Source organism: Trachypithecus francoisi, unplaced genomic scaffold, assembly GCF_009764315.1.
Source record: "Trachypithecus francoisi isolate TF-2019V2 unplaced genomic scaffold, Tfra_2.0 Lachesis_group0, whole genome shotgun sequence".
NCBI lineage: Eukaryota > Metazoa > Chordata > Mammalia > Primates > Cercopithecidae > Trachypithecus > Trachypithecus francoisi.
This window is the reverse complement of record NW_022681453.1, coordinates 68012920-68035416: the sequence shown is the minus strand read 5'-3', so window position 1 is coordinate 68035416 and position 22497 is coordinate 68012920. Positions and strand designations below refer to the sequence as shown.

Here is a 22497-nt window from a genome sequence, read left to right as displayed (position 1 = left end):
TGAGCATTTTTCATGTTTGTTGGCCATTTGTATATCTTCTCTTAAGAATTGTCCATTCATGTCCTTTGCCCACTTTTTCATGGGATTATTATTTTTTAATTTTTATTTTTTGCTGATTTGTTTGAGTTTCTTGTAGATTCTGGATATTAGTTCTTTGTCAGATGCATAGTTTGTGAATATTTTCTCCTATTCTGTGGGTTGTCTGTTTGCTGATTATTTCTTTTGCTGTGCAGAAGCTTTTTAGTTTAATGAAGTCCCATTTATTTATTTTTGTTTTTGTTGCATTTGCTTTTGGATTCTTGGTCGTGAACTCTTTTGCCTAAGCCAATGTCTGGAAGAGTTTTTCCAATGTTATCTTCTAGGATTTTTATGGTTTCAGGTTTTAGATTTAAGACTTTGATCCATCTTGAGGTGGTTTTTGTATAAAGAGAAGAGGATCCAGTGTCATTCTTCTACACATGGCTTGCCAATTACCCAGCACCATTTGTTAAATAGGGTGTCCTTTCCCTACCTTATATTTTTGGTTGCTTTGTTGAAGGTCAAATACCTTGTCAAAGTATTCCGCTTTATTTCTGGGTTCTCTATTCTGTTCCATTTGTCTACATGCCTATTTTTATACCAGTACCATACTGTTTTGGTAACTATAGCCTTGTAGTATAGTTTGAAGTCAGATAATGTGATGCCTCCAGATTTGTTTTCTTTAACTTTCTTTGATGGCATCCTCTATAGCGCATAAGTTTTTGCTTTGGACAGAGTTCAATATGTCTGTTTTTTGTTTCATTGCTTGTGTTTGGTGTTATATTTAAGAAACCATTGTCTACCTTTCCACAGTGTAGATGTACATCAAAACATCATGTTCTCACCATAAACATTTATAATTTTTATTTGTCAATTAAAAAATAATTTTAAAAACATTACCTAATCTCAAGTCACTAAGATTTAAACGTATTTCTTTATTCTTAGAGTTTTATAGCTTTGGCTTTTATATTTAAATGTATGATCCATTTTGAGTTAATTTTTGTGTATGTTATGAGTAAGGGATTTAACTTGATTCTTTTGCATGTGGATATAGAGTTGCTGAACACCATTTGCTGAAAGGATTAGTCTTTCCTCAATGAATTGTCTTGGCACTCTTCAAAAATCAAGGGACTGAAAATGTGAGGATTTAATTTATTTCTGGAATCTTATTTCTGTTCCATTAATCTATATGTCTATCCTTATGCCAATACCTTGTTTTCTTGATTACTTTAGGTTTGTATAAGTTTTGAAATAGAAAAATGTGAGTTATCTAACTTTGTTCTCTTTCAAGATTGTGTTGTTATTATCAGTCTCTTGGATATCTATATACATTTTAGGATTAGTTTGTCAGTTTTTGCAAAAAAGCCAGCTGGGATTTTGACAGAGATTGCATTGATTTTAATATCAGTTTGGAGAGTATTGCCACGTTAACGTTTAATCTATAAATATCTGGGATGACTTTTATTTAGGTCTTTTATTTTTTAAAATAATATTTTGGGCCGGGCGCGGTGGCTCAAGCCTGTAATCCCAGCACTTTGGGAGGCCGAGACGGGCGGATCACGAGGTCAGGAGATCGAGACCATCCTGGCTAACACGGTGAAACCCCGTCTCTACTAAAAAATACAAAAAACTAGCTGGGCGAGGTGGCGGGCGCCTGTAGTCCCAGCTACTCGGGAGGCTGAGGCAGGAGAATGGCATAAACCTGGGAGGCAGAGCTTGCAGTGAGCTGAGATCCGGCCACTGCACTCCAGCCTGGGTGACAGAGCGAGACTCCGTCTCAAAAAAAAAAAAATAAAATAAAATAAATAATATTTTGTAGTTTTCAGAGTACAAGTTTTGCACTTCTTTTGTTCATTTTATTCCTATATATTTTATTCCTTTGAATCCTATTTATTATAAATGGGGTTCTTTATTTTATTTTTAGATAGTTTATTATTAGTATACAGAAATACAATTGACTTTTTATTTTTTAAGAATTTCACTTTTAAGTCCTCATGAAAACATTTATTATAGCCTAATGGTAAAGCACTGGATTTATAATCCTGATTTTGCCACATGATGAATCAAGACATTTATCTTCATAAAAACACTTTGAAGTAGTGACTTAAACTCACTGTTTCTATAGTTCTGACAATTAATGTCATTTTTCTTCTTTTGGCATTGATGGATGCTTGATCATGCAACTATATAAAGTACCCTGTGCCCTTATCAATAAACAATATCCTTGGTCAATGAATAAAGGTGTGAATAATTTTTAAAATTCTTTCCATATAGCTTCTTTTTCACTCTGTCACCCAGGCTGGAGTACAGTGGTGTGATCATGGCTTACTGCAGCCTCAACCTCCTGGGCTCAAGTGATCCTCCCACCTCAGCCTCCAGAGTATCTGGGACCATAGGCGTGCACCACCATGCCCATCTATTTTTTTTTTTTTTAATAGAGGCAAGGTCTCACTATATTGCCCAGGGTGGTATCGAACTCCTGGGCTCAAGTGATCCACCTACCTTGACCTCCCAAAGTGCTAGGATTACAGTTGTAAGCCACTGCACCCAGCCCATTTTCCATATAGTTTCTAAGCAATTGTCAGGCATTGTTCTAACAAAAAATGGATCTAATGGACATGCTTTGAAATAGATTCACTTAAAGACCATTGAACAAACATGATGTGAAATATAAACTTGTAGTGGGGAAAATTCATTATAAATAAGCAGCAGTGGAAAATTATACAGTAATTTGTTGCCAGTAGCTCCAAGAGCCTTGAAAGATCTCACAATTGACTTTTTTTTTTTGAGATGGGGTCTTGTTCTATTGTTCAGGCTGGGGCGTAGTGGCATGATCATGGCTCACTGCAGCTTCAGCCTCCTGAGCTCAAGTGATCCTTCTGCCTTAGCCTCCCGAGTAGCTGGGACTGCAGGTGTGCGCCATCATGCCTGGTGAATTTCTCTCTCTCTCTCTTTTTTATTTTTATTTTTGTAGATATGGGGTCTTGTAATATTGCCCAGGTTGGTTTTGAACTCCTGGACTCAAGCAATCCTCCTGCTTTGACCTCCTAAAGTGCTGACATTACAGACATGGGCCACTGTGCCTAGCCCACAATTGACTTTTTTACATTAGTTTTGTAACCTTAACTTGCAGAGCTCCTTTATTAGTTCTAATAATTTTTTAGTGTATTTCTTGGGATTGCATTTATACAAAACTGTGTTCCCTGCAGGTAGATTTAGTTCTTGTTTTCCTATCTGGATGTGTCTTATTTCTTTTTCTTTTCTAATTGCTCTGGATAGAACCTTCAGTACAATATTGAATAGAAGTGAATAGAGTGGAAATACTTGTTTAATTCCTAACCTTAGAAGGAAAACATTGATTCTTTCACTAATTTTTATGATGTAGGTTTTTTTATACATGCCATTTATTAGATGTATAAGGCAGGAACAGAAAGAAAAGTTGAAAGAATTATATTGTGAACACTCACTCATATGTATATTCTTACCACTAATATTTGACAGTTATTTTGCTATATTCACTTATCATGTATCTATCCATCCATCTGTCCACCCTTTTATCTATATTATTTTGTGGATGCATTTTCAAGTTGCAGATGTCAGTATACTTTACCCTTTAACACCTCAGTATACATAGCATTAAATAGATTTTAATATTTGTTTCTAATAATTCCTTAACATTTTTTGAGGTATAATTTATATGCAGAGAAATCACAAATTTTATTGTACCATTTTATGAATTTTAACTAATGTATATGCTTGTGTAATTCAAACTGCTATGAAAATACAGAATATTACATCTTTACTCAAAAAAGTTTCTTCATATTCCTTTCCAATCAATAACTCTTGAAGAACTTTTTGTGTATGGCTTCTTAGCATAGTGTTTTTGAGAATCATTTATGTTGTTGCATCTATCAGTAGTTTGTATCTTTTAATTGTTGAGTAGTATTCCATTGTATGATTATATCATATCACAGTTTGTTTTTTGATTCTCTTGTTGGACACCTGGGCTGTTTCCAGATTTTTACTGTTTTGAATACAGCTGGTAGTGTCTTACTTATACAAATCATTTTATGAACATATACTATTAATTTTCCTGAGTATACACATAGGAGTGGAATTGCTAGATTGTAAGACAGATGTATGTTTAGTTTTATAAGAAACTGCAAGACATTTTAAAAAAGTGTTTGTATTATTTTACACTCCCATCAACAATGTATGAGTTTAGGTTACTCCATATCTGTGTTAATGTTTGGTGGTAGCTTTTTTTTCCTTTTAACTAATTTTAGACATTCTGGTGGCTGTATAATGGTATCTTGTGATTGCAATTTTTATTTCCCTGGAGACTTATTTGTATTATTTACTCTCTTTCAGACAGTTCGGCATGGTTTTCCTCATCAGCCCACAGCATTAGCCTTTGATCCAGTTCAGAAAATCTTGGCTATTGGGACGAGAACAGGTGCTATACGAATGTATCCTTAATTTTTGGTTCATTATTTGCCACATTAATGCCAATTACATTTCTTTAAATATTCAGGTAAGAGAAATATTTATGACCAAATGAACTTTATTATTTTCTAAGAAATGAGTAACTATTGTGAAAAATCTACACTTTCAAATTTATTGGCATATTTTTAATGTCTTTGAGATCAGTATTGATGTCTCTTCTTTAACTCCTGTTATTTGTAATTTGTATCTTCTCTTTTTTTCTTATCCATCTGCCTAGAAGTTTATCAATTTTATTGATTCTCATGATTCTTACAAAGAATCAACTTTTGGTTGCGTTGCTCTTCTTTATTGTGTTTCTATATTCGATTTCATTGAATTCTGCTTTGATCATTTAAATTTCTTTGCTTTTGATTACCTTGGGTTTAATTTGATCTTCTTTCTCTAGTTTTTAAAGTGGAACTAGGTAATTAATTTGAGAACTTTCTTCTCTTCTAATATGTGCCTATAGAACTATAAATTTCCTCCCAAATTCTACTTTAGTATCATCCTGTTTTTTAAAATTAAACTTTTTATTTTGGGATAATTGTAGATGCACATGTAGTTATAAGAAATAATACAGAGATATTCATATTCTTTCACCTACTTTGCTCCAATTATAATATCTTAGAAAACTATAGTGTAATATCACAATCAGGATATTGACATTATACAATCAAGATACTAAACATTTCTGTCACCACAAGGATTCTTCACATTGCTCTTTTATAGTCACACCTTGTCCCTCCAACCCCATCCTTGACCCCTAACAACCACTACTTTGTTTTTCATTTCAATAATTTTGCCACTTCAAAAATGTTATATAAATAGAATCATACAGTTTATAATTTTTGGTGATTGGCCATTTTCATTCAGTATAACTCTCTGAACATTCATTCATATTGTTGCATATATCAATAGTTTATTCCTTTATACTGAATTGGATAATATTCCATGGTTTAGATGTATCACAGTGTAGCCATTCACCTGTTCCAGGAAATTTGACTTGTTTCCGGTTTTTGGCTATTCTTACTAAACAGCTATGATCATCCGTGTACATATTTTTGTGTGACCCTAAGTTTTTATTTCTCTGGTGTAAATGCACAGGAGTACAACTGAAGGGTCATGTGATAATTGGATATTTTAGTTTTAATTTTTTTAGTGTACCATTCAGTGTTATTAAATAAATTTATAATATGCAACCATCATCACTGTCCTTTTCTGTAACTCTTTCACTTTGTAAAACTGAAATTCTATACCCATTAAATTATAATTCTCCATATTCCTCTTCCTCTAGCCCCTGGAAACCACCATTCTTTTTTCTGTTTCTATAATTTTTACTACTCTAGGTAACTTATATAAGTGAAAGCATACAGTATTATTCTTTTTTGGGATTGACTTATTTCATTCAGCATGATGTCCTCAACATTTATCCATGTTGTAGCCTATGTGAGAACTTCCTTTTTAAGACTGAATAATATTTCATTGTATGTATATTTCATATTTTGATATCTGTTCATTAATTTATGGACATTTGGTTTTTTTCCATGTTTTAGCTATTATGAATAATATTGCTATGAACATAGGTATACAAATATCTCTTTGAGACCTTGCTTTTAGTTCTTTTGGGTATATATCCAGAAGGAGAATTGCTGGATCATATGATAATTGTATTTTTAATTTTTTGAGGAACTGCCATTCTGTTTCCCATAGCAGCTCTACTAGTTTACATTTTCACCAATAGTAATTGCCCTTTGATCCAAATATTTTAAATTTTAATGAAGTTCAAGTTGGCTATTTTTTTCTTTTGTTGCCTGTGCTTTGGGGTCATATGTAAGAAATCTTTACCAAATCCAGTGGAATGAAGTTTTTACCCTGTTTTCTTCTAAGAGTTTTATAGTTTTACGTTTTACATTTAAGCCTTTTATCAATTTTTGAGTGAATTTTTGTGTATAGTAAAAGAATCTAATCTCACTATTTGGCATTTGGATATCCCATTTTCCCAGCACCATTTGTTGACAAGGCTGTCTTCTCCATTGAATGGTCCTGGCACTCTTGTCAAAAATTATTTGATCGTACATTTTAGGGTTTGTTTGTGGGCTCTCTATTCTATTCCACTGATCTATAGGTATGTTTCTATGTTACTACTACACTGTTTTTACTTACTGTAGCTTTGTAGATTGGAAACCAGATAGTGTGAAACTTGAAATTAGATGATTTTTCAGCACTTATTGGAATATTTAGATAGTTTTTGTTCTTGATTATGTTACTGTGATATATCATGTTTATTGATTTGTGTATGTTGAACCATTCATAAATTTCTGAGATGATTCCCACTTGATAATGATAAATGATTTTTTAAAAATATGTTGTCTTATTGAAATTGATTTGTGAGTATTTTGTTGAGGATTTTTGCATGTAGGTTTATCAGGGATATTGGCTTGTAGTGTTCTTTTTTGTTTGGTATTAAGATAATACTGGCCTCATAGAATGAGTTTGAAAGTATTCCCCGCTTTTCAATTTTTTTCTTAGGAGTTTGAGTAGAAGAGGTATTAGTTCTTTAAATGTTTATTAATTCAGCCATGATACTATCAGGTCTTGGGTTTTTCTTTTTTTGAAAGATTTTTTTTTTTGACATCAATTTATTTTTATTTCATAATCCACAAAACATTTCAAATTGAAGAAATACAACATTAAAAGTCTCCAGTTTTTGCTTTAATTTCACATTTCATACACTCACAATATTTAGGAAATAGTCATTTTGACTGTCTTATTTTTTATTTATTTATTTATTTATTTATTTATTTATTATTATACTTTAAGTTCTAGGGTACATGTGCATAACGTGCAGGTTTGTTACATATGTATACTTATACCATGTTGGTGTGCTGCACCCATCAATTCATCAGCACCCATCAATTCATCATTTATATCATATAACTCCCCAATGCAATCCCTCCCTCCTCCCCCCTCCCCATGATAGGCCCCAGTGTGTGATGTTCCCCTTCCGAGTCCAAGTGATCTCATTGTTCAGTTCCCACCTATGAGTGAGAACACGCGGTATTTGGTTTTCTGTTCTTGTGATAGTTTGCTAAGAATGATGGTTTCCAGCTGCATCCATGTCCCTACAAAGGACGCAAACTCATCCTTTTTAATGGCTGCATAGTATTCCATGGTGTATATGTGCCACATTTTCTTAATCCAGTCTGTCACAGATGGACATTTGGGTTGATTCCAAGTGTTTGCTATTGTGAATAGTGCCGCAATAAACATACGTGTGCATGTGTCTTTGTAGTAGAATAATTTATAATCCTTTGGGTATATACCCAGTAGTGGGATGGCTGGGTCATATGGTACATTTAGTTCTAGATCCTTGAGGAATTGCCATACTGTTTTCCATAATGGTTGAACTAGTTTACAATCCCACCAACAGTGTAAAAGTGTTCCTATTTCTCCACATCCTCTCCAACACCTATTGTTTCCTGACTTCTTAATGATTGCCAATCTAACTGGTGTGAGATGGTATCTCATTGTGGTTTTGATTTGCATTTCTCTGATGGCGAGTGATGACGAGCATTTTTCATGTGTCTGTTGGCTGTATGAATGTCTTCTTTTGAGAAATGTCTGTTCATATCCTTTGCCCACTTTTTGATGGGGTTGTTTGTTTTTTTCTTGTATATTTGTTTGAGTTCTTTGTAGATTCTGGATATTAGCCCTTTGTCAGATGAGTAGGTTGCAAAAATTTTTTCCCATTCTATAGGTTGCCTGTTCACTCTGATGGTAGTTTCTTTTGCTGTGCAGAAGCTCTTTAGTTTAATGAGATCCCATTTGTCAATTTTGGCTTTTGCTGCCGTTGCTTTTGGTGTTTTAGACGTGAAGTCCTTGCCCATGCCTATGTCCTGAATGGTACTACCTAGATTATCTTCTAGGGTTTTTATGGTATTAGGTCTAACATTTAAGTCTCTAATCCATCTTGAATTAATTTTCGTATAAGGAGTAAAGAAAGGATCCAGTTTCAGCTTTCTACTTGTGGCTAGCCAATTTTCCCAGCACCATTTATTAAATAGGGAATCCTTTCCCCATTTCTTGTTTCTCTCAGGTTTGTCAAAGATCAGATGGCTGTAGATGTGTGGTATTATTTCTGAGGACTCTGTTCTGTTCCATTGGTCTATATCTCTGTTTTGGTACCAGTATCATGCTGTTTTCGTTACTGTAGCCTTGTAGTATAGTTTGAAGTCAGGTAGCGTGACGCCTCCAGCTTTGTCCTTTTGACTTAGGATTGTCTTGGCAATGCGGGCTCTTTTTTGGTTCCATATGAACTTTAAAGCCGTTTTTTCCAATTCTGTGAAGAAACTCATTGGTAGCTTGATGGGGATGGCAATGAATCTATAAATAACCTTGGGCAGTATGGCCATTTTCACGATATTGATTCTTCCTATCCATGAGCATGGTATATTCTTCCATTTGTTTGTGTCCTCTTTGATTTCACTGAGCAGTGGTTTGTAGTTCTCCTTGAAGAGGTCCTTTACATCCCTTGTAAGTTGGATTCCTAGGTATTTTATTCTCTTTGAAGCCATTGTGAATGGAAGTTCTTTCCTGATTTGGCTCTCTGCTTGTCTGTTACTGGTGTATAAGAATGCTTGTGATTTTTGCACATTAATTTTGTATCCTGAGACTTTGCTGAAGTTGCTTATCAGCTTAAGGAGATTCTGGGCTGAGACGATGGGGTTTTCTAAATAGACAATCATGTCATCTGCAAACAGGGACAATTTGACTTCTTCTTTTCCTAACTGAATACCCTTGATTTCTTTCTCTTGCCTGATTGCCCTAGCCAGAACTTCCAACACTATGTTGAATAGGAGTGGTGAGAGAGGGCATCTCTGTCTTGTGCCAGTTTTCAAAGGGAATTTTTCCAGTTTTTGCCCATTCAGTATGATATTCGGTGTGGGTTTGTCATAAATAGCTCTTATTATTTTGAGGTACGTTCCATCAATACCGAATTTATTGAGAGTTTTTAGCATGAAGGGCTGTTGAATTTTGTCAAAAGCCTTTTCTGCATCTATTGAGATAATCATGTGGTTTTGTCTTTGGTTCTGTTTATATGCTGGATTACGTTTATTGATTTGCGAATCTTGAACCAGCCTTGCATCCCAGGGATGAAGCCCACTTGATCATGGTGGATAAGCTTTTTGATGTGCTGCTGAATCCGGTTTGCCAGTATTTTATTGAGGATTTTTGCGTCGATGTTCATCAGGGATATTGGTCTAAAATTCTCTTTTTTGTTGTGTCTCTGCCAGGCTTTGGTATCAGCATGATGTTGGCCTCATAAAATGAGTTAGGGAGGATTCCCTCTTTTTCTATTGATTGGAATAGTTTCAGAAGGAATGGTACCAGCTCCTCCTTGTACCTCTGGTAGAATGCAGCTGTGAATCCATCTGGTCCTAGACTTTTTTTGGTGGGTAGGCTATTAAATGTTGCCTCAATTTCAGAGCCTGCTATTGGTCTATTCAGGAATTCAACTTCTTCCTAGTTTAGTCTTGGGAGAGTGTAAGTGTCCAGGAATTATCCATTTCTTCTAGATTTTCTAGTTGATTTGCGTAGAGGCGTTTATAGTATTCTCTGATGGTAGTTTGTATTTCTGTGGGGTTGGTGGTGATATCCCCTTATCATTTTTTATTGCGTCTATTTGATTCCTCTCTCTTTTCTTCTTTATTAGTCTTGCTAGTGGTCTGTCATTTTGTTGATCTTTTCAAAAAACAACTCCTGGATTCATTGATTTTTTGGAGGGTTTTTTGTGTCTCTATCTCCTTCAGTTCTGCTCTGATCTTAGTTATTTCTTGCCTTCTGCTAGCTTTTGAATGTGTTTGCTCTTGCCTCTCTAGTTCTTTTAATTGTGATGTTAGAGTGTCAATTTTAGATCTCTCCTGCTTTCTCTTGTGGGCATTTAGTGCTATAAATTTCCCTCTACACACTGCTTTAAATGTGTCCCAGAGATTCTGGTATGTTGTATCTTTGTTCTCATTGGTTTCAACGAACATCTTTATTTCTGCCTTCATTTCGTTATGTAGCCAGTAGTCATTCAGGAGCAGGTTGTTCAGTTTCCATGTAGTTGAGCGGTTTTGATTGAGTTTCTTAGTCCTGAGTTCTAGTTTGATTGCACTGTGGTCTGAGAGACAGTTTGTTATAATTTCTGTTCTTGTACATTTGCTGAGGAGTGCTTTACTTCCAATTATGTGGTCAATTTTGGAATAATTGCAATGTGGTGCTGAGAAGAATGTATATTCTGTTGATTTGGGGTGGAGAGTTCTATAGATGTCTATTAGGTCCGCTTGGTGCAGAGATGAGTTCAATTCCTGGATATCCTTGTTAACTTTCTGTCTCGTTGATCTGTCTAATGTTGACAGTGGGGTATTGAAGTCTCCCATTATTATTGTATGGGAGTCTAAGTCTCTTTGTAAGTCTCTAAGGACTTGCTTTATGAATCTGGGTGCTCCTGTATTGGGTGCATATATATTTAGGATAGTTAGCTCTTCCTGTTGAATTGATCCCTTTACCATTATGTAATGGCCTTCTTTGTCTCTTTTGATCTTTGATGGTTTAGAGTCTGTTTTATCAGAGACTAGGATTGCAACCCCTGCTTTTTTTTGTTCTCCATTTGCTTGGTAGATCTTCCTCCATCCCTTTATTTTGAGCCTATGTATGTCTCTGCATGTGAGATGGGTCTCCTGAATATAGCAGACTGATGGGTCTTGACTCTTTATCCAGTTTGCCAGTCCGTGTCTTTTCATTGGAGCATTTAGTCCATTAACATTTAAGGTTAATATTGTTATGTGTGAACTTGATCCTGCCATTATGATATTAACTGGTTATTTTGCTCGTTAGTTGATGCAGTTTCTTCCTAGCCTCGACGGTCTTTACATTTTGGCATGTTTTTGCAATGGCTGGTAGCGGTTGTTCCTTTCCATGTTTAGGGCTTCCTTCAGGGTCTCTTGTAAGGCAGGCCTGGTGGTGACAAAATCTCTAAGCATTTGCTTATCTGTAAAGGATTATATTTCTCCTTCACTTATGAAACTTAGTTTGGCTGGATATGAAATTCTGGGTTTAAAGTTCTTTTCTTTAAGAACGTTGAATATTGGCCCCCACTCTCTTCTGGCTTGTAGAGTTTCTGCCGAGAGATCTGCTGTTAGTCTGATGGGCTTCCCTTTGTGGGTAACCCGACCTTTCTCTCTGGCTGCCCTTAAGATTTTTTCCTTCATTTCAACTTTGGTGAATCTGGCAATTATGTGTCTTGGAGTTTCTCTTCTGGAGGAGTATCGTTGTGGCATTCTCTGTATTTCCTGAATTTGAATGTTGTCCTGCCCTACTACGTTGGGGAAGTTCTCCTGGATGATATCCTGAAGAGTGTTTTCCAACTTGGTTCCATTTTCCCCCTCACTTTCACGCACCCCAATCAGACGTAGATTTGGTCTTTTTACATAATCCCATACTTCTTGCAGGCTTTGTTCATTTCTTTTTCTTCTTTTTTCTTTTGGTTTCTCTTCGCACTTCATTTCATTCATTTGATCCTCAATCGCTGATACTCTTTCTTCCAGTTGATCGAGTCGGTTACTGAAGCTTGTGCATTTGTCACGTATTTCTCGTGTCATGGTTTTCATCTCTGCCATTTCGTTTATGACCTTCTCTGCATTAATTAGTCTAACTTTCAATTCTTCCACTCTTTTTTCAAGATTTTTAGTTTCTTTGCGCTGGGTACGTAATTCCTCCTTTAGCTCTGAGAAGTTTGATGGACTGAAGCCTTCTTCTCTCATCTCGTCAAAGTCATTCTCTGACCAGCTTTGATCGGTTGCTGGCGATGGGCTGCGCTCCTTTGCAGGGGGAGATGCGCTCTTATTTTCTGAATTTCCAGCTTTTCTGCCCTGCTTTTTCCCCATCTTTGTGGTTTTATCTGCCTCTGGTCTTTGATGATGGTGACGTACTGATGGTGTTTTGGTATAGGTGTCCTTCCTGTTTGATAGTTTTCCTTCTGACATTCAGGACCCTCAGCTATAGGTCTGTTGGAGATTGCTTGAGGTCCACTCCCGACCCTGTTTGCCTGGGTATCAGCAGCAGAGGTTGCAGAAGATAGAATATTGCTGAACAGCAAATGTACCTGTCTGATTCTTCCTTTGGAAGCTTCCTCTCAGGGGTGTACTCCACCCTGTGTGGTGTGGGGTGTCAGACTGCCCCTAGTGAGGGATGTCTCCCAGCTAGGCTACTCAGGGGGCAGGGACCCACCTGAGCAGGCAGTCTGTCCGTTCTCAGATCTCAACCTCCGCGTTGGGAGATCCACGGCTCTCCCCAAACCTGTCAGATAGAGTCGTTCACGTCTGCACAGGCCCCCGCTGCTTCCCCTGTTGGTCTTCAGCTGTGGGCTGTCCCCAGAGGTGGAGTCTCAGTTGAAAATGCAGAAATCACCGGTCTTTTGTGTCGCTCGCGCTGGGAGTTGGAGACTGGAACTGTTCCTATTCGGCCATCTTGCTCTGCCCCCAGGAAAGATTTTTTTTTTTAATTACTGCTTAAATCATATTACTCATTATTGGTCTGTTCAGGGTTTCTAATTCTTCATATTTCAATCTTGGTAGGTTGTATATGTCTAGAAATTTATCAATTTCTTTGAAGTTTTAAAATTTGTTGGTGTATAGTTGTTCCTAATAGTTTCTAATGAGCCTTTGTATTTCTGTGGTATGAGATATAGTATCTCTTTTTCAGTTTTTCATTTTATGAAATTTTTTTGTTGTTGTTGTTGCCATGATAAATCTTTTGGTTCACTAAGGTCAATTGGAGGCTCTGCCCTAGTCTTCCTTTTTTTTCTTTTTTTTTTTTAAATTATACTTTAAGTTCTAGGGTATATGCACACAATGTGCAGATTTGATACCTAGGTATACATGTGCCGTGTTGGTAGCTGCACCCATCAACTCATCATTTACATTAGGTATTTCTCCTAATGCTATCCCTCCCCTAGTCCCACTCCCCGACAGGCCATGGTGTGTGATGTTCCTCACCCTGTGTCCTTGTGATCTCATTATGCAATTCCCACATATGAGTGAGAACATGCAGTGTTTGGTTTTCTGTCCTTGTGATAGTTTGCTGAGAATGATGGTTTCCAGCTTCATCCATGTCCCTGCAAAGGACATGAACCCATCCTTTTTTATGGCTGCATAGTATTCCATGGTATATATGAGCCACATTTTCTTAATGCAGTCTATCATTGATAGATGTTTGGGTTGGTTCCAAGTCTTTGCTATTGTGAATAGTGCCACAATAAACATATGTGGGCATGTGTCTTTATAGTAGCATGATTTATAATCCCTTGGGCCTATACCCAGTAATGAGATTGCTGGGTCAAATGGTAATTCTAGTTCTAGATCCTTGAGGAATTGCCACACTGTCTTCCACAATGGTTGAACTAGTTTACACTCCCACCAACAGTGTAAAAGTGTTCCTATTTCTCCACATCCTCTCCAGCATCTGTTGTTTACCAACTTTTTAATGATTGCCATTCTAACTGGTATGAGATGGTATCTCATTGTGGTTTTGATTTGCATTTCTCTGATGACCAGAGATGATGAACATTTTTTCATGTCTGTTGGCTACGTAGATGTCTTCTTTTGAGAAATGTCTGTTCATATCCTTTGCCCACTTTTTGATGGGGTTATTTGTTTTTTTCTTGTAAATTTGTTTGAGTTCTTTGTAGATTCTGGATATTAGCCCTTTGTGAGATAGGTAGATTGCAAAAATTTTCTCCCATTCTGTAGGTTGCCTGTTCACTCTGATGGTAGTTTCTTTTGCTATGCAGAAGCTCTTTAGTTTAATGAGATCCCATTTGTCTATTTTGGCTTTTGTTGCCATTGCTTTTGGTGTTTCAGTCATGAAGTCCTTGCCCACGCCTATGTCCTGAATGGTATTGCCTAGGTTTTCTTCTGGAGTTTTTATGGTTTCATGTTTAACATTTTAAATCTTTAATCCATCTTGAATTAATTTTTGTATAAGGTGTAAGGAAGGGATCCAGTTTCAGCTTTCTACATATGGCTAGCCAGTCTTCCCAGCACCATTTGTTACACAGGGAATCCTTTCCCCATTTCTTATTTTTGTCAGGTTTGTCAAAGATCAGATGGTTGTAGATGTGTGGTGTTATTTCTGAGGCCTCTGTGCTGTTCCACTGATCTATCTATCAGTTTTAGTACTGGTACTATGCTGTTTCGGTTACTGTAGCCTTATAGTATAGTTTGAAGTCAGGTAGCCTGATGCCTTCAGCTTTGTTCTTTTTGCTTAGGATTTTCTTGGCAATGTGGGCTCATTTTTGATTCTATATGAACTTTAAAGTAGTGTTTTCCAATTCCATCAAGAAAGTCATTGGTAGCTTGATGGGGATGGCATTGAATCTATAAATTACTTTGGGCAGTATGGCCATTTTCATGTTATTGATTCTTCCTATCCATGAGCATGGAATATTCTTCCATTTGTTTGTGTCCTCTTTTATTTTGTTGAGCAGTGGCTGGTAGTTTTCCTTGAAGAGGTCCTTCACATCCCTTATTAGTTGCATTCCTAGGTATTTTATCCTCTTTGTAGCAATTGTGAAAGGCAGTTCACTCATGATTTGGCACTCTGTTTGTCTGTTAATGGTGTATAGGAATGCTTTTGATTTTTGTAGATTTATTTTGTATCCTGAGACTTTGCTGAAGTTGCTTATGAGCTTAAGGAGATTTTGGGCTGAGGCAATGGGGTTTTCTAAATATACAATTATGTCATCTGCAAACAGGGACAATTCGACTTCCTCATTTCCTAATTGAATACCCTTTATTTCTTTCTCTTGTCTGATTGCCCTAGCTAGAACTTTCAACACTTGTTGAATAGGAGTGGTGAGAGTGGGCACCTTTGTCTTGTACTGGTTTTCAAAGGAAATGCTTCCAGTTTTTGCCCATTCAGTATGATATTGGCTGTGGGTTTGTCATAAATAGCTCTTATTATTTTGAGATATGTTCCATCAATATCTAGTTTATTGAGAGTTTTTAGCATGAAAGGGTGTTGAATTATGTCAAAGGCCTTTTCTGCATTATTGAGATAATCATGTGGTTTTTGTCGTTGGTTCTGTTTGTGTGATGGATTATGTTTACTGATTTGTGTATGTTGAACCAGCCTTGCATCCCAGGGATGAAGCCGACTTGATTGTGGGGGAATAGGCTTTTTGATGTGCTACTGGATTAGGTTTGCCAGTATTTTACTGAGGATTTTTGCATCAATGTTCATCAGGAATATTGGTCTAAAATTCTCTTTTTTTGTTGTGTCTCTACCAGGCTTTGATATCAGTATGATGCTAGCCTCATAAAATGAGTTAGGGAGGATTCCCTCTTTTTCTATTAATTGGAATAGTTTCAGAAGGAATGGTACCAGCTCCTCTGTGTACCTCTGGTAGAATTCAGTTGTGAATTCATCTGGTCCTGGACTTTTTTTTGGTTGGTAGGCTATAAATTATTGCCTCAATTTCAGAGCCTGTTATTGGTCTATTCAGAGATTCAACTTCTTCCTGGTTTAGTCTTGGGAGGGGGTATGTGTCCAGGAATTTATCCATTTCTTCTAGATTTTCTAGTTTATTTGCGTAGAGGTGTTTATTCTCTGATGGTAGTTTGTATTTCTGTGGGATCGGGGGTGATATCCCCTTTATCATGTGTTATTGCATCTATTTGATTCTTCTTTCTTTTATTCTTTATTAGTCTTGCTAGTGGTCTATCAATTTTGTTGATCTTTTCAAAAAACCAGTTCCTGGGTTCCTTGATTTTTTGAAGGTTTTTTTTGTGTCTCTATCTCTTTCAGTTCTGCTCTGATCTTAGTTATTTCTTGCCTTCTGCTAGCTTTTGAATTTCTTTGCTCTTGCTTCTCTAGTTATTTTAAGTGTGATGTTAGGGTGTCGATTTTAGATCTTTCCTGCTTTCTGTTGTGGGCATTTAGTGCTATAAATTTCCTCTACACATTGCTTTAAATGTGTTCCAGAGATTCTGGTACATTGTGTCTTTGTTCTCATTGGTTTCAAAGAACACTTTCATTTCTGCCTTCATTTCGTTATTTACCCAGTAGTCATTTAGGAGCAAGTTGTTCACTTCCATGTAGTTGTATGGATTTCAGTGAGTTTCTTAATCCTGAGTTCTAATTTGATTGCACTGTGGTCTGAGAGACAGTTTGTTGTGATTTCTGTTCTTTTACGTTTGCTGAGGAGTTCTTTAGGTCCAATTATGTGGTCAATTTTGGAATAAGTTTGATGTGGTGCTGACAAGTATGTATGTTGTTAATTTTGGGTGGAGAGTTCTGTAGATGTTTATTTGGTCTGCTTGTTGCAGAGCTGAGTTCAGGTCCTGAGGATCCTTGTTAACCTTCTGTCTCATTGATCTGTCTAATATTGACAGTGGGTTGTTAAAGTCTCCCATTATTGTTGTGTGGCAGTATAAGTCTCTTTGTAGGTCTCTAAGGACTTGCTTTATGAATCTGGGTGCTCCTATATTGGGTTCATATAGTTAGGATATTAGGATATTAGGATAGTTAGGCCTTCTTGTTGAATTGATCCCTTTACCTTTATATAATGGCCTTCTTTGTTTCTTTTGATCTTTGTTAGTTTAAAGTCTGTTTTATCAGAGACTAGAATTGCAACCCCTGCTTTTTTTTTGTTTTCCATTTGCTTGGTAGATCTTCTTCCATCCCTTTATTTTGAGCCTATGTGTGTCTCTGCACGTGAGATGGGTCTCCTGAATACTGATGGGTCTTGATTCTTTATCCAATTTGCCAGTCTGGTCTTTTAATTGGGCATTTAGCCCATTTACATTTAAGGTTAATATTGTTATGTGTGAATTTGATCCTGTCATTATGATGTTCACTGGTTATTTTGCCCATTAATTGATGCAGTTTCTTCATAGCTTCGATGGTCTTTACAATTTGGCATGTTTTTGCAGTGGCTGGTACTGGTTGTTTCTTTCCATGTTTAGTGCTTCCTTCAGGAGCTCTTGCAAGGCAGGCCTGGTGGTGACAAAATATCCGAGCATTTGCTTGTCTGTAAAGGATTTTAATTCTCCATCATTTATGAAGCTGAATTTGGCTGGATATGAAATTCTGCATTGAAAATTCTTTTCTCTAAAAATGTTGAATATTGGCCCCCACTGTCTTCTGGCTTGTAGGGTTTCTGTCAAGAGATCTACTGTTAGTCTGATGGGCTACCCTTTGTGGGTAACTCGACTTTTCTCTCTGGCTGCCCTTAACATTTTTTCCTTCATTTCATCTTATTGAATCTGACAATTATGAATCTTGGGGTTGCTGTCTTCTCGATGACTTTCTTTGTGGTGTTCTCTTTATTTCCTGAAATTGAATGTTGGCCTGTCTTGCTCGGTTGGGGAAAATCTCCTGGATAATAACCTGAAGAGTGTTTTCCAACTTGGTTCCATTCTCCCCATCACTTTCAGGTACACCAATCAAACGTAGGTTTGGTCTTTTCACATAGTCCCATATTTCTTGGAGGCTTTGTTTGTTTCTTTTTACTCTTTTTTTCTCTAAACTTCTCCTGTCACTTTATTTCATTAATTTGATCTTCAATCACTGATACCCTTTCTTCCACTTGATCGAATCAGCTATTGAAGCTTGTGCATGTGTTATGAAGTTCTCATGCCATGGTTTTCAGCTCCATCAGGTCATTTAAGGTCTTCTATACACTGTTGATTCTAGTTAGCCATTCACCTAATCTTTTGTCAAGGTTTTTAGCTTCCTTGCAATGGGTTCGAACATTCTCCTTTAGCTCGGAGAAGTTTGTTATTACTGACCTTCTGAAGCCTACTTCTGTCAACTTATCAAAGTCATTGTCCGTCCAGCTTTGTTCCATTGCTGGCGAGGAGCTGCGATCCTTTGGAGGAGAAGTGGCACTCTGATTTTTAGAATTTTCAGTTTTTCTGCTCTGTTTTCTCCCCATCTTTGTGATTTTATCTACCTTTGGTATTTGATGTTGGTGACCTACAGATGGGGTTTTGGCGTAGATAACCTTTTTATTAATGTTGATGCTATTCTTTTCTGTTTGTTAGTTTTCCTTTCAACAGTCAGGTCCCTCAGCTGCAGCTCTGTTGGAGTTTACTGGATTTCCACTCCAGACCCTGTTAGACTGGGTGTCACCGGTGGGTGCTGCAGAACAGCAAATGTTGCAGAAGAGCAAATATTGCTGCCTGATCCTTCCTCTGGAAGCTTCGTCCCAGAGGGGCAGCCGCCTATATGAGGTGTCTGTCGGTCCCTACTGGGAGGTGTCTCCCAGTTAGGCTACAACAGGGGTCAGGAACCCACTTGAGGAGGCAGTGTGTCCATTCTCAGAGCTCAAACACCATGCTGTGAGAAAGACTCCTCTCTTCAGAGCTATCAGACAGGGACACTTAAGTCTGCAGAAGTTGTCTGCTGCCTTTTGTTCAGCTATGCCCTGCTCACAGAGTTGGATTCTTGAAGCAGTAGGCCTTGTTGAGCTGTGGTGGGCTCCACCCAGTTGTAGCTTCCTGGTCACTTTGTTTACCTACTCAAGCTTCAGCAATGGTGGATGCCCCTCCCCCAGTCAGGCTGCAGCCTCATAGATCAACCTCAGACTGCTGTGCTAGCAGTGAGCAAGGCTCAGTGGGCGTGGGACCCATTGAGCCAGGCACGGGAGAGAATCACCTTGTCTGCCGGTTGGTAAGACCTTGGGAAAAGTGCAGTATTTGGGCGGGGAGTGTCTTGTTTTTCCAGGTAGTTTGTCACATCTGTCACAGCTTCCCTTGGCTAGGAAAGGGAAATCCCCTGACACCTTGTGCTTCCTGGGTGAGGCGACACCCCACCCTGCTTCATCTTGCCCTCCGTGGGCTGCACCACTGTCCAACCAGTCCCAATGAGACGAACCAGGTACCTCAGTTGGAAATGTAAAAATCACCCATCTTCTATGTCGATTATGCTGGGAGCTGCAGACTGGAGGTATTCCTATTCAGCCATCTTCAGTTCTGCGATTTTCTAGAGTAGTGCTAAGCTGCTTGGCCTAGCAAGCCTGGGCTGGTTTTTTAGGTCTTCTTTCCTTTGTTCTTACTCTAGCTAAAGGTTTTCAATTTCATTTATTTTTTCAAAAAATTGATTTTCATTTTGTTGATATTTGTTTTTTTGGTCTCAATTTTATATCTTTAAACTCTAATGTTTATTATTTCTTTCCTTCTACTAATGTTGGTTTTGAATTGTTTTTGCTTTCCATTTCTTGAGGTGCAGTGTTATGATATAATTTTCTAATTTTTATGATGTAGGCTTTTTATCGCTATAAACAACTTTCCTCTTAGAACTGCTTTTGCTATATTTCATAGGTTTTAGTATGTTGTGTTTCCATTTTAATTGGTCTCAAGAAAATTTTCAATTTTCTTTTAAATTTCTTCATTAAACCATTCATTGTTTAGGAATATGTTGCTTAATAATTATGATTTTATAAGTTTCTGATGTTCCTTCTGTGGTTTATTTCTAATTTTATCCCATTATGGTCAAAAAAGTTTTTTAATGATTTTGACTTCTAAAAATGTATTAAGATTTGTTTCGTGACCTTACATATGGTCTGTCCCAGAGAATGCTGCATGTGCTGTTGAGAAAAATGTGTATTCTGCAGCTGTTGGATGGAATGTTCTATAAATGTCTGTTTGGTCCATTTGGTCAAGAGTGCCGTTTAACTCTGATGTTTCTTATTTGATTTTCTGTTCAGATGATCTGTCTAATGCTGAAAGTGGAGTGCTGAGGTTTTCTACTGTTATTGTGTCACAGTCAATCTCTCTCTTTAGGTTGGTTAATATTTGTCTTATTTATTTGGGTGCTCTAGTGTTGAGTGCATATATATTTATAATTGTAATATCCTGTTATTGTATTAACCCCTTCATCATCATATAATGGCCTTCTGTATCTTTTTTTTTTTATCATTCTTGACTAAAGTTTATTTTATCTGATATAAGTATAGCCACTCCTGCTCTATGTTGGCTTCCATTTGCATGTAATATCTTATTCACCCCTTCACTTTCAGTTTGTGCATATCTGTAGGGGTAAATTGATTTTCTTGTAGACAGTATATAGTTGGGTCTTTTAAAAATGCATTCAGCCACTCTGCACTTTAATTTTTAAAATAAATTTCAATAGCTTTGGGGGTACAGATTGTTTCTGGTTACATAGATAAGTTCTTTAGTGGTGATTTCTGATGTTTTAGTGCACCTGTTACCTGAGCATTGTATACTATACTCAATATATAGTCTATCCCTACCCCATTCTGAGTCTCCAAAGTCCATTATATAACTCTTATGCCTTTGCATCCTCATAGCTTAGCTCTCACTTAAAACATATGATATTTGATTTTTCATTCCTGAGTTACTTCACTTAGAATAATAGCCTCCAGCTCCATTTAAGTTCTTGGAGAAGACATTATGTCATTCCTTTTATGGCTGAGTAGCATTCCATGGTGTATGTATACCATTTTTTCTTTATCCACTTGTTGGTTGATGGACACTTAGATTGGTTCCATATCTTTGCAATTGTGAATTGTGCCACCATAAACATGTGTGTGCCTGCATCTTTTTCATATAATGACTTATTTTCCTTTGGGTAGATACTCAGTAGTGGGATTGCTAGATTAAATGGTAGTTTTACTTGTAGTTCTTTAAAGAACATCTATACTGTTTTCCATAGTGTTTGTACTAATTTACATTCCTATCAGCAGTGTAAAAGTGTTCCCTTTTTACCACATCCATGCCAACATCTATTTTTTTTTTTTTTTTGACTTTTAAATTATAGCCATGCTTGCAGGAGTAAGGTGTAATCTCATCATGGTTTTAATTTGCATTTCCCTGATAATTAGTGATGTTGAGTGTTTTTTCACATGTTTGTTGGTTGTTTGTATATCTTTTCTGAGAATTATTTATTCATGTCCTTTGCTCATTTTTTGATGGGATTATTTGTTTTTTTCTTGTTAATTTGTTTGAGTTCCTTGTAGATTCTGGATACTAGTCCTTTGTTGGATGGATAGTTTGTGAAGATTTTCTTTCACTAGGTGGGTTGTCTGTTTGCTGATTATTTCTTTTGCTGTACAGAAGCTTTTTAGTTTAATTAGGTCCTATTTATTTATTTTTGGTTTTGTTGCATTTGCTTTTGGGGTCTTAGGCATGAATTCTTGCCTAAGTCAATGTCCTGAAGAGTTTTTCCAATGTTATCTTGTAGAATTTTTATGGTTTGAGGTCTTATATTTAAGTCTTTTATCTACATTGAGTTGATTTTTGTGTAAAGTGAGAGATGGAGATCCAGTTTTATTTTTCTACATGTGGCTTGCACTCTTTTAATTGAAGACTTTTGTCCATTTACCTTCAGGATTATTTTCTGTTGACATTTTATTACTTGTTTTCTGTTTGTTTTGTAGATACTTTCTGTTTTCCTCTGTTACTGTTTTCCTTTGTGGTTAAGAGAATTTCTCTGGTAGTATGTTTTGATTTTGTGCTACTTATTTTTAGTCTATTATTTATAGGTTTTTGCATTGTGGTTACCATGAGGCTTACAAAAATTCAGATCATTTAAAACTGATTGTGACTTAACTTTTACTGCATAGAGAAGAAAAGTATTATAACAAAACCAAAGTCTATCTTTTAACACCACCCCCCGAATAATTTAATTTATTGGTGTTTCAGTTTACATCTTTTTGTTTTATCTGTTCCTAACCAGTTATTGTAGTAATTATTGATTTTATTAGGTTTTTGTCTTTTAGCCTTCACATTCAAGATATAAATGGCTTATTCAAATTACAGTTTTAGAGTATTCTGAATTAGTCTTTTTTTTTCTTTTATCAGTGAGTTTTACACCTTCAAGTGTTTTCATATTATACACTAGTGTCCATTTATTTTAGATTGAACAGCTTTTAGTATTTCTTGTAAGACAGATCATGTTTTGACGAATTCTCTCAGCTTTTGTTTGTTT

The 22497-nt window shown here is 36.6% G+C and overlaps 1 protein-coding gene across 4 annotated transcripts in view; it reads left to right on the top strand.

Annotated features, from left to right (window-relative positions):
- The window catches only part of STXBP5L (syntaxin binding protein 5 like), a 475147-nt gene that overhangs the window by 42970 nt on the left and 409680 nt on the right, over positions 1–22497 (top strand). For all 4 annotated transcript variants that reach the window (XM_033211089.1, XM_033211087.1, XM_033211090.1 and 1 more), the window contains exon 3: positions 4390–4487. In XM_033211089.1, coding sequence (XP_033066980.1) covers positions 4390–4487 — 98 coding nt within the window. The remainder of the gene's footprint in view (positions 1–4389; positions 4488–22497) is intronic.